The sequence below is a fragment of the Chaetura pelagica genome, unplaced genomic scaffold, assembly GCF_000747805.2.
Source record: "Chaetura pelagica isolate M959 unplaced genomic scaffold, ChaPel_1.0 scaffold627, whole genome shotgun sequence".
Lineage (NCBI taxonomy): Eukaryota > Metazoa > Chordata > Aves > Apodiformes > Apodidae > Chaetura > Chaetura pelagica.
This window is the reverse complement of record NW_009953970.1, coordinates 902,940-916,075: the sequence shown is the minus strand read 5'-3', so window position 1 is coordinate 916,075 and position 13,136 is coordinate 902,940. Positions and strand designations below refer to the sequence as shown.

The 13,136-nt window shown below is 35.9% G+C and overlaps 1 protein-coding gene across 1 annotated transcript in view; it reads right to left on the bottom strand.

Moving 5' to 3' along the window:
- Window positions 1–13,136, bottom strand: part of ROBO1 (roundabout, axon guidance receptor, homolog 1 (Drosophila)) — a 627,322-nt gene that overhangs the window by 55,538 nt on the left and 558,648 nt on the right. The window contains exons 8-14 of the mRNA XM_010002162.1: window positions 12,930–12,938; window positions 10,090–10,214; window positions 8,015–8,186; window positions 5,241–5,446; window positions 3,770–3,851; window positions 3,436–3,604; window positions 3,170–3,336 (exon numbers count right to left, since the gene is read on the bottom strand). Of these exons, the coding sequence (XP_010000464.1) occupies window positions 3,170–3,336; window positions 3,436–3,604; window positions 3,770–3,851; window positions 5,241–5,446; window positions 8,015–8,186; window positions 10,090–10,214; window positions 12,930–12,938 (930 nt within the window). The remainder of the gene's footprint in view (window positions 1–3,169; window positions 3,337–3,435; window positions 3,605–3,769; window positions 3,852–5,240; window positions 5,447–8,014; window positions 8,187–10,089; window positions 10,215–12,929; window positions 12,939–13,136) is intronic.

Below are 13,136 nucleotides of genomic sequence, written 5' to 3'. Positions count from 1 at the left end.
TGCTGAGAGGAGAAAACATTCTAATACCCACTGTAAATTCCAAGAGATCAAGGTAACCTGTAAAGAAAGGCAAAAGCAAAAGCTGGATCTTCAGATAAATTCATGGCCAAACTTACTGGTTTTAATCACAAAAGAAATGTAACAACTCCACAAAAGAAAATGAGTCATGTGGCTGCAGCTTCTCTGATGGCAAGTGACTACTGTAAACAGGAGGCAGAGCACAGCTGAATAATGTCTGGCTCTTCTGACATTTGGTCTGTCTTACAGCTAAAAGAATTGTTCATACGCATGAAGGGACAAATTCCTCTCAAAATACGCAATGGTACAATGGAAACATATTTTCTGCATGCACAGCCTTTGAAAAGCATATTTAACTGAAATGGAATGACTGTCAGACATACAAAACTTATAGGGCAATTACTAATAGGGTGTCTAAAATATACATGAACTATGGACAGAACAGTAACATAGCTTCTGTATTGATTTCGTATATCTCTCTTTGATCATTCAATTTAAACAAATACCATGCTGACTACGGCTAAAAATCACATAGTGGGAAATTAATGAAAAGTACTTAAAGTGATTTTTTTTTTTTAATTAATCTAATTCCAGATACAGAGTAATGGATTACGTAAAATTTGCTGTAGTCTACTACTTTGCAAGAGTTCTGCTTTCTGAAGACCTTGGAAATTTCCATACCTGTCTGCTTGTAAGAACTGCCAAAGAGAATGTACACATAAAATATGCCTGTATTTATGTGCAACTACAACTACTTAAATAAGTCTCAGCAGGTGTGTAGACTTGTCTCGAAACCTGAGGTTTGGATAGTGCAGTTGAAGACAATTATTAAATGCAACAGTTGTAAAGCATGGTTTTTGCATGGCCATATTCTCAGTTTACCAGCTTCTGTCTTGTGTAAATAATAATAAAACATTGTAAGAATGCATTAGGACAAGGTATGAGGACAACTTTCTTTCCAGAAATATAGTCCCATTTGTCAATACGAAGCCTATGGCACTTTGAACATTTATCACAGAGTTTCCTCAACATAATTAAAAGAAGATGGCATTTCTTCAAAGTTAAAGAAGCAAACTGAAGTTAGCGTGTCATCAGTGGGTGAAAAATCTGGAGTCTTAGCAAGGAACACTGATGATAATAAAAAAACCCACAAAACTAAAAAACCCACTGAGTCATTGCTGTATCCACACATAATATGTTCTGCCAAACAATTTATCAGAGTATTTCCGTCCCCTCAAAGTTTAAAGCACTAGGGAGAGAAGCTTCTGTTGGGGAAGTTGCCTATCACCCTGCTTTGAATGTAACTGGAAAGTCAGTGAAATAATTAGTTCTATCTTTGCTAGACATAAAAGATGAGTCATCAACAGTATGATTCAAGTCAGCTCAGTCATTTGCACACCTGTGCTATACAACAATACGTAATTTTTCTTGCTTTGGCTTGAAGCTCCCAAGACAGGGACTGCCAGTGAGAACACCTAAGCATGTTGTTGTTAATGTTGGTAAAGTATAAAGATGAAGATAGGTTAGGCTCCTGGTCTGGACACGCATTTATGACAAGACTATACCACCCTCTCGACAAAAGTGAACTGGGAAATTTTTGAACTTTGCTTGACCACAACTTTGACAAAACTAAAATGGTATTGAAGAATGGAACTACTTTAAAGAACTTGACACTTGATTATATTGCTTGAAAAAAAAAAATAAAAAAAAAAAATTATATATATATATATTGCTATTTTCACTCAGGCTTTGTGTTCTCAGGTGTTCAGCTCTACTAGATGACCAGAGGACAGCAAAGCTTCTCCACACCATTAAGAATCATTCAGTTCTGTGACTGAACTCTGCCTTATTCATTCTTTATCAGAGTCAGGACAGTGATCAGTACATTTGGGACATTCAGACCCAATAGCTCATTTCATCTCCAGGAATTACTCCCCACAGCATGAAAAACACTGCAGAACACTGCAGGCTGCCTGCTTTATAACATGTATTGTCCTATTCCTGGGGGTACAGAAATTACTAAATTAGGTTACTAAATCTTTCCTTGGTAGCAGACTTAGGAACTGGTGCAATACCTATTTTTCATGGGGCTGTGCCTCTGCTGCCTATATATCCACAGAAACTGTCACCCAGCAGGAGAAATATATAAAAGAAAAGGACAAGAAAATGAAACTGTTCTCTTCCCATGGGAGAGGAGAAAGACTTGCTTTCAAACCAACTTCAGAACACATGAAAACTGAGGAAACAAAAATGCTTTGTTTCTGTTAAGGAACTTCCTTTCAAAAACAAACATGGACTTACTTATGCAAACAAAGAAACAAGCATACAAGACAGACACTCTTAATAAGCCAATGGGTCAATTTCTCCAATAAGTAGGAAAAGCAGGGAAAAAAAAAGAAGGAAAGATGATCTCCATCACTTCTCCTTTGAAAAAGAATGTCTAGTTTTTCTCTTCTTAAGAATCAAAGTATTTACACTGGAAAGATGCACGCTGCAAAGTTGCAGTGCATTATTCCCTGTACAGCATCCTAAGTGTCATTTATTTTCTAGAGTGAACACAAAATTACGTTACATTTCATATTACTCCTTCATACACTACTACCTGGCCTTTTCTTCCACTTGGCTATCCGTAAGCATTGTCTCTCTTCTCTAGTGTTTTACTTTCAATAGTCATAGTATGGCAATACTTTTAATATACTGTCAAAAACTCTTCTTTATTGGCTCATGATGTCCAATTCCTTCACATTTTAACTGTCTCTTTTGTAATGCAGCAGAAACCAAATTAGATTATGTGCTGGTTTTCTTGATGTCTCAGTCTTAAGCCTCATTTGATTCACTGGACATATTAATATAAATTCAAGGAATTTGAGGATTTGCATGATCAGAGATTACTTCTTTTGCTAACAAGAGCTATCCTGCAAGATGTAACTATCTTTGGATAAGAGATACTAGGGTGCCCTTAGGTAATGCAATATGCTGTCTAAGCAGCTTTTAGAATCTGTGTTATAGGCAAATAAGGAATACAGTTATTCTGTAGCATATATTACAGCGAGGATAGACAGACGAAAGCTAGCAGAATTCCTACATCTGGCTTTGCTCAGTCAACTTGTGACAGCCACAGTTTCATAAATGTTCAGTATCAAAAGCTTACCTTGAGTTTTCACTGGATCAGATATTTGGCTTGGGTCACTTAGTCCATATGCATTAGCTGCCCTCACAAGGAATAGATATATTGCACTAGGTTTTAGCCCTTTAACTGCAAAACTTTCTGTTTTCACATTTTCAGCTACAGTTTGCCAGCTGCTACCAGATGCATGGCTAAGGATAAAACATGTAACAAAAGGTTAGCACGTGCTCCTTTAACAACATATTATAAATAAGTGTTAAGTACAGCAAGATCACATGAGAATCATGTACCTGAAGGCCTCAATTATGTAAGAGGTTGGTGTTGCACCTGAATTCAAATTAGGTTGCCACGACAATGTTACTGTATTTCTGCTGACATCTGTAACCTCGGGTTTTGATGGAGCACTAGGAATCAAGTTTGGGTCAGTGGGTCTTGGTGGCTGCACTGGGACTCCAAACTCTAACAAAGGAGAGAGAAATGCTAAGTATAGACAGGAAGCAGCTGTAAGCTAAACGCTATTCACATCTGCACTGGCAATTTATGAGAGTCAGATAACTTCTGCATTTCAATTTCTGATTTTCCTTTCTGTATTTCCTCCACGCAGAGAAACCCTAATTGATTTACCTTGGACCTCTATGTATGCGCTCCATGTAGCTTCGCCACTTGGGGTTGAAGCAATGCAGGTGTACCGACCAGTGTCACCCAGCTGAGTGGGAGAAGAGAAGAATAAATATTTGAAACAACCAGACACTCAGTGGGCTAGAAAAGTAATTACAGCTCTCTCTGTTCCCCCGTGAAGATGGGTAAGCATATCAGGCTGCAAAAACTTTGAACCAGAAACTTCTCCCATTACACAAGGTAAAATTTCATGTGCTACGAAATGAAAATGGATACTTATTTCTGAGCTTTCGGTAAAGAACTGGAAAACCTGCAGGTTCTAATTTAATGTTACCTATTCTGTAATGAACAAACTGAAAGACAGTTCTTGTAGCATTTATTCCTTCCTCTGCAGACATCCTAACGAATAATTTGAGAAGGAACTCAGATGACAAGACTCCATGCAAGTGTCAACCTTCTGCCTAAATAACGCCTAGGAATTTGTCTGGGCTGCTGCACTGGAGGGCATGTCATCCTTAAAACAAAGCTTAAATACTTCACAGGGCCTCTGTTAGTATAAATTTCACTGTACAGCAGACGCAAAAAAGAATGCCCATGTGCTATTCTCATATGTTCTGAATGCTGGATTATTTGTCCATAAGTGACTTAATGACACTTCGTAAGAGTTTATTTTTCTCCCCCAAAAGAAATACTATCCTTTTAAGATCCCAGCCTCAGCAGATGAGCTGAATGGCAGCATTTAAAAATCAACAGGTTCAAACTCTAGGCCAGCATAACTTTTAGTTGGTAACAGGGCAACTCCATGGAACATAGTAAAGTGATGTATTCAGCCTATTTTTAAAAACATTACTACATTTCAAATCACAGAAAAGACAGCAGAGAATAAACAGTGTGCTGAAACTTAACAACTTTTTAAAACATTTTACAGCATTTGAGACATGACCAGCAATACTGACCAGGTACTTGATAGAATTCCCTAAGGAGGCCAGGTGGGTGCTTAACCATTTTAAGCTACGTTTACACTGTCAAGTGAATATGTTTAAACTTTTTAAACTGCTTTGAAAAAGCTCTGCACATGGCTCTATTGCCATAGTATGCTAAGCATAGGTTTTCTTTATAAACATTGACATAATTAGGTCATTTTAATCTATTAGTACCAAAGTCCAAATAATTTAAAGATTCATCTCCCTGAAATACAAGTTTCGCTTTTCCCTTCCTGTTTTAAGTAACGAGTAATTCTTTTAATTAATACCTCTTAAAAGCATTTTTCCTTATGAAATCTGAAATAACTTGCTTTAGGCAGAATAAGCCAAGGTGTTAAGCATAAATAATGAACTATCTGAAACCATGAAGTATTAAATATTTTAATACAATTATTTAACATTTAATTAATTCTAGATTTACTGCATCAAAAGTGCCTGGAGGTGAAAAAAACAAGTGAAACAAACACGAAAATCTATTTCCCGGTTCAAGTTACCTTGGCATATCGGATCTGTAATGCTCCTGTATCCAACTGCTTGATGCGAGAGTCCTGGGTAGAAATGAGGATCCCATCCTTTTTCCAGAGGATGGTGGGCACCAAAGAGCCTGTGGCCACACAGTTCAGTACTAAAGTACCATCTACAGCTACAGTCTGATTCACAGGACCCTGTCGAATAACAGGGGGAGGTCGGTCTGCAATCACTGCCAGAAGAAACAACGGGAAAGATATTTCGACAACTGGAAGCAATTTTCTAATCATCTAAGCAATAGCAGTTGCTTGAGGCTTTGAAACAGACTAAAGATAATTAAACAAGTAATTAAAGTTGGAGGCATGCATTATTCAGGGCAGGGTGCCTTATAATGATGCACAACTAAAGGATTTTAAAATCATACACAACACAGTATCTTTGGAAAGTAAAGAAGCCTGACATTACATAGTGGTGTCTGCTAGGCAGTCTCTAATTACAGTGTCTTTATAAAGTGGTAACGGAATGAGACAGGTCTTCCTGAATTCTTCGTCAAGGCACAGACTTCACCTGGTTCATCTTTGTAATGCAGTAGGCCTGTGTAACAGAATCCATACTTTCAGCATTCAAAGAAAAAGGAGTTAGGCAGGCAGGGGAATAATCTGCCAAACATGTACTTCTTAAAAAAAATTTGCTGTGTATCATCAACTCATGTTGGTGCTGTTTCCTAACTGGGAGATGCCTACCAGTAAACACAAAGCTAATGACTAGGACCATATTAAACATTTTCAGCTAACAAGTATTTTTCCAGTAGTTTCTGACTTTTAGTTCTATGAGGAATTATTCTGTCAATATGACTTCAAAGTCAAAGGGGGAATCCCAGTTTGTTTTTATCAATTTCAATGCATCTTTCATAAACGAAAATTCAATGTTATTAATTGGTTATTAATAACTGTGCACAGAAAGGTATAAAGCAGTAATAGTATTCACACGAAGAGGAATGGTTATCTACGTGAGGGGTTTTTTCCTCCATTATCCAATGGATAATCAAAAATAGGAGGCAAAAGCTGTCTTACTGTGTTTCAGTGACCTCCTCTACCTTTACCATCCAGAATGATATGAACTGATGATTTGAGAATAGCCATAAATTTAAATGACATAAATCTATTCAGCACTGTCATGGGAGCTCACATAACTTAAAAACTGGATTGGTACCTGAAATGTAAATCTGAAGTTCTGATAATTTGTGAACTTCAGATATTTCTAAATTACTTTTCATAACAGACAAGGTGTTAGTGCTGCTTTTTTTCTGGGGCTAAATTCCAACTCCCATAATTTCATTTGCATGTTCAAATGACACTCTGTGTTTTCAACTGCATAATTTAGCCTTTACTTCTCATCCCACCCTGTTGCACTGCAATGCACTGTGAGGCCATTAGAATCTTTCTCTGTAGAGACAGTCAAAATCAGTTGACCTACAGTTTGTATTCAACTTTGAAAAGCTTGTAAAGAGCTTTTCAGTTGCCAACGGTATGGGGCTGACTGATCTGGGCTCTGAAGGAGAAATCCGGCGCCACTGAAATGCATTTTAAGAGTCACTGAAGTTGATAGCAACTTCTGTTATCTTTAGGAATATCAGGGTATCATTCCGCATCTCCTGCTTTCACTTACGAAAGTACAGAAAACCTTACTGTCCCATGACATTATACAAGACAACTATCCATCAGATCAATTCAGAGCTTGTATTAATAGTAAAGCAAATATATACTAATTAAATTTATTTTTCCACAGTTCACATGGCATAGGTCATTAAAAGAAAAACTCTTAAGGTTAAGGTCTTTAATTTTCTTCTTCTTTTTTTTTTTTTTTTTCTCACCTTACCATAGCATTCTTCCCAATGGTAAATGACTAAAAGTGGGTTAAAAATGTGGCTTAACACTTACGAGAAACCAGAAAGGACTCAGTCCTGTTCCTCCAAACAATCTCAATCCCATAAGTATAAATAAACAATTTTATCCTCCATGTTCACGTCAAGTTTCTCACACTGCATTATTTCTATGTTTTCTATAGGGCAAAAGCCTTGTTTATGGAAATTCTTCTCTGATAACAGCTTCCCAGCCCTCAAAGTCTCTCCATAGACTGCACTTACCTTCTTTTTCCAAAAGTACTAAGACTATTACCTTTCCTGGGTATCTTTGCTATTAAAAATACCAAGTATTTCTGATAACTAGTAAGTTGGCCTCACCATAACATCTATTACTGCTTGCAGTCATGCTCTCTGCAGCTTTTTAATCTTAATTTTTGTCCCAAGTTCTCCTTAAAAGAAATGTAAGATAATATTCATTTGTATTTTATTCTACTGACTTCCATAGAGATTGAGGGTTTTTTTCCCTTGTTATACAGCAATATTAAAAAAAAAAAAAAAAAAAAGGACAAAACAGGTAAATGGAGATGCTAAGCAAATGGACACACAGTAATAGGCATGCGAGGCTAGGCAGCAAGCAACCTGAAAGTAAACTAAATCTATTGGGGAAAGGTAGAAAAAGAGTCAGAGAAATTACTAGATTTGACAAAAATCCATACACTGAAATATACTTACCAAATACAAAATGGAAATACTGAATTATAAAATGTCCAAAATTTTAAAACCTTGACAGAGATTACCAAACCAAGATTTTTACGTTCAAGGACACATGCAATTGGCATTTATACACAACAGATACCAAAGTAGTGTCACATCATCCCATTGCTTTCTTCAAATAAAACCAAAAATTTGGAAATAGTAAAATACAAATGTCATTACCATCGGTAACTTCCAAGTAGGCTTTTGTTATGATACTTCCCGCAACATTTAAAGTCTGGCAGATATAGTACCCAACATCAGATCTCTGGACGTTAGTGATAGTGAGGTCACCTGTCTGGGAAACTGAAAATCGGCTGGATGACTGAGGGGGCTGGTATGAGAAAAGCAGATTCTACAAGGTGTAGAAGAAAGAAAGTGGGAGAAAAGGGTTTAATAAATTCAAACATCAATAATTTAAAGTTCACTATATACTTTAATCTTTGCACATTATACATAAAACATTCTGCTCTGCTCTTAAGCATTTCTATGCCACAGTGTGATTAGCTTTCATATGTTTTTTGTGACGAAATAGCAGCAGATATGCACATATAACTGTCTAAGTCTTTCAGGATTGCTCTAACACCCTCTATGTTGGGCTTTACACAAAGTTTAACAGGCACTAGCAAAGAACTGATGCCATAATGGTGCAAGCAACTATCATGAACCTGAGCAATTTTGCTCTAACACCCTTTTTTTAGAACATACTCCAGGGCACTCTATTTATTTCATTTAAATGCAGATGTTGGTTTACTTATTTGTATTTTAACTTGCAATTTCCTAAGAATGGAGAAGGTTGTTTTAAAGAAAACATGCTGTTTAGGTCTCTCTAATCATACTGTTTGTGTTCTATAATGAGTATTGTAATATAGAATTAAATCTTATGCCAATTTCTATGTTATAGTTTTGGTATGAAGTACATAGTATTTTATCAACAAAAATCAGAACTACAACCATAATGTTACAAGTCTGCTACATGAAATACTGGTTCTAAATTTCTATTTCTGGCTGAACAATTTGTGAAGAAGAATACTTTAAGGTCACAGAGACTATTTTTTATCGCTCTGTCTTGCCTAACGACATTTTGCATTCCCAAAAAGCCTCCAAAGGGATGGGACACAAGATCATCTAATTTAGTATTAGTAAATCCTATTAATTGATCTTCTTCTTCAGTTCCCTTGTTCATCACAAGTGGTCACCACTCAGTAACACCAAAAATGAGCCAGAAGTATTATGTACTAGACCATACTTGGCCAAAAAAAAATATTAAAAAATATAATCCAAGTAATACAAAATTGAAACATAATATATCAGTGTGCTTATAACACTGAAGATTATAATCTAAATTTGGTTACTAGTATAGTTGTAATTATGTATTTAGACAGAAATGTTGCAAATGGAGTAAAGGAGTCAATCTCTAAGCGTTCTCAATTTCTCTGACCTATTGTTTTGTAACACAAAGAACCCTGTCATATGCTTTTGCACCATTCATTCCTTAATTCACAGGAAAACCAGAGTCCCATATTCCTTCTTTCCCTCCAATAAAGAATACTTTGTATCATGTCCCTCCCTCAAAAAATGACTCTGAAAGAAAACTGTGATCGTCTTGCTGTGCTGTATAGTGTTTCACCCATTGACCTTCAAGACCCTTTACAAAGAAGCTGAAAATAATTTTCTCTCCCATTCAAATAAAGAAGCTGGGAGAAAAAATTACCTATTCTGATATGACCTGTCAGCCAAGTGACTGAGTGGGAAAGCAGATCTTCTTAGGCCCAAACTAGTGTCCTACGCATGCAGTGATACAGATCAATAGAGCAAACGGTTTAGTTTGCCAGACACACAAAACCTCTGGCAAACTAAAAGCTGCACCATGAACTCAGAGTCAAACTTTCTGAAAATCTGGGATTGCTGTTGGCAGTTCAAACAAATTTCAGCATTAGTCATTTTCATCTCTTCAAAGTTTCTCCCTGTTAAAATATTTTAACAGTAGTGAAACATGGAATGTTTCTAACTGTTTCATAGATTTAGTTTTACATTCATGAAGAAATTGGGAGATTGAGCAAAACATAGATATTCTTCCCAAGAAGGATGACATGAATTAGCATGCATGTGACTTAGAAACAGAGGAGAAATATCCAGTGTATCCAAGCTCTAGACCTAATTTTTACATCTTAAAGACAATAATGAAAGTATTTTTCTTTCATGTGACATCATCTCTTCAAGAAACTGCCAGGAAGAAGGGACAAAGTCTGTTTTACCTGACTTCCCTCTCTCCGCCAAAAGATGGCTGGCTGAGGGTTTCCAGTTGCTTCACACTGGAAAGTCACTGTTCTTCCCAGTGCAGCTACCTGATCTCGAGGCTTTATAACAAACTGTGGAGGCTCTGCAAGAGGAAAATAACAAATAAAGATAAAGCACACTGCTATCGGAAGACCAAAGTTAGCCTAACTGAAAACCACAGTTTGACTACTGATTTTAAATGATGTAACAGAAATCAGTTAAGTTTATTTAACAGGAAGAGGCAGCGTAAAGACGCAACAGCCACAGCTTCAGCATCACTCAGATCATCTTTTTCGTTGCTTGAACTTACTTTTCTTAGTGAACACTTACTTATACAAGAAATTAAGTCCTGATGACTTAATGAGACAACTTGCAGAGCAATAGTCAGCAATATGAACAAATTTGCTTGCTCTTTTTTTTTTTTTGAGAAGGAGTATGGCTACAAGTCATAGAATCATAGAATATCTCAAATTGGAAGAGACCCATAAGGATTATCAAGTACGACTAACTAGAATGGAGTCAGAATGGAGAAACCTTTGAGGGACAACTAGCCCACAGGCCACACTTTGTCAAGGGCTGCAATAAACACTGTTGAGTAACTAACTATGAATTCAGGCCTACATGCACAAAAGTAATCATCTTTGATTTAGGAAAGCTGAGGAAAGAAAAAAGCCCTTAATTGCTTATATAACAGCCTTTTGATGTAGCTGGACTCTCAAAAAAAACTCAAGTCATAAGCACCAAAAATGCTATTTAACAAATTATAACCATTTAAAATCTTCAGCCCAGTTACTGAAGTGGAATGAATTTAAAGGAACAGCAGAGCTAAATGTCTTCCTCATTTACATAGGCAAGGGTATGTTCAAACAAAATATATATGCAAATGAAGGTAAATTTGAAACATCTGCCCAGCCTAACATTACAAATACTGCCAGCATTGTCCAAATTGTTTGATTTACGCAGACTTCCAATAACCCCTTCATCCAGAAGTAAACAGAATGTCAGAATATCATGTCAGTCACATTAAAACAAAAAAAGAAAAAGAGCATTAATGATAGCATTATATATCTTGATGAGGCTAGCAGAGAAAAAGAAAAACTAGTTTGTTTTACAGGCTGTTCACTCTCAGTTTTTGAAAAATGTGCATGAAATAATGTCCCTTTACTTACTCACTTCCAATTCCTACTAATCATCTGTCCAAACCAAATTATTCTCTCTCTCTTCCTTGGGTTTAGAATAAAGGGATGTTTTGAATCTGACTTTAAAAACTCAAATATTTTTGGTTTTTGCTTATTTGTTTTTTTTCAGACATTTCTGGGTTTTACAAGATTTTCCTTTAAAATGAGTGTGAATCATACAATTTAAATGTGTCTCTCAATATGTTTTGTAAAAAAAATGTAGAATGAATTTGCTGACACTCAAAGTGCTTTCTAAAAATAATTGCCTTCAGTGTTCATGTGGGCCAATACTTTCAGTCATCTGTTCCTCATGTCTTAGAGTTCATACTGGAATATACTCTTCCTACTACCCCCCTGCAATGGGAAGAATTTTAAAAGCACAACACATATTATTTACATTTGGATGCAAACTTTACCTTCCCTAGAATTTCCTACGATAAGAAACTACCCAAAATGAAGATTGACCTACAGTAATTAGCAGACTTCAAAACATTTAGCTCTGAAACATTCAGTCAATACCTTGGAAGATGTGGGAAGACTTTGATATGACAGCATGTTTAATTTAGAATGAAAGGTGAAATCGTTTGGGGTTTGCCACAGGATTATTAGGTATGATGGGGAAAATGGAGATGAGGGTGAAGCACCTTTGTTATGCTGTTGGATTTTAATAACAAGAATAAATTTAGCATACAGTTAAATATAGAGCTTGCCTGTTTGTGTACTAGTCTGTGACACAAAGCCATAGAAAATGGAACTGAGAATTTCTAAATTCTGTGCTAGTGCATAGGATTAATAAGGTTTCAGATTTTGTTCAATCTGAGAACGGGTACAGCTGTAAAGAGGTTAAAAGACCATAGAAGACATAACTGAATGCTTGTAATTCTAATACCTGAAGATGACCAATCAGGGACTATTGAACAAAAATAACCAGGGGATATTCAGTCTTTCAGGTAAACATGATAGAATTTATAAAACGTAAACAGATTTATGTTTCTCTAGGTATTACTCTAAATACATCTTCTTATGTGTATTATTCTATCTATATACACATATTATGCATATATATGTTATTCCAAACCTATTGCCATTAATATAATCCTATCATTTTCAATGTCAGCAGAATTAAAACAGGGTTAAGTGAAACACTGTTACTCAATTTCATTAACTGGTCATTGTATTGGAAGCATTTTCACTGCCTTTTTTTAACTTCAGTTTGCTTTCACACCTTGGGTCACATCCATCTGGTGTGTGATGAACACACTGTAAAAGATGTTGAAATAACAATACACTTAAGGAAAGGACAACTTCTATCTTTGAGACCTTTAAAACTAACATACCTTTTTGTAAAAAACATTGAAATTCAACTAATGCAGTCACTGAAGAAAGCATGTATTAGGATTTGACTCGTTACATCATATAAAAACAGACGGAAAGTTAGCAACCCATTACCTTTCTCTTTGCCATTAAGTTACCCATACTTCATGCAGAATTTATTCTGTGCGATGTGTCTTGTCAGTAACAAGTAAAAGATGGGAGCTGACTGGTTGAAGGACATGGAAGGGAATGGATGGGAAGGGGAGGAGAAGTTCCCGTCACAGTGATACGATGACTAGAAGATGGTCAATAAAATTTCAACTTACCAGACACAACTAAAAACAAAAACAAAACAAAAAGAAAACATGGAATAAATAAAATTAAATAGACATGAAACAAAGCAAAGAATAAAGCCAAATTAAAATAAAATAAAGAGGATCCTTGGTTAGGATCTTAGAAAGCACACATACATTCTGATAATGTGAAAAATAGGTCTAAAAAATGAATAATGTATTATCTATTTTATTTTTTAA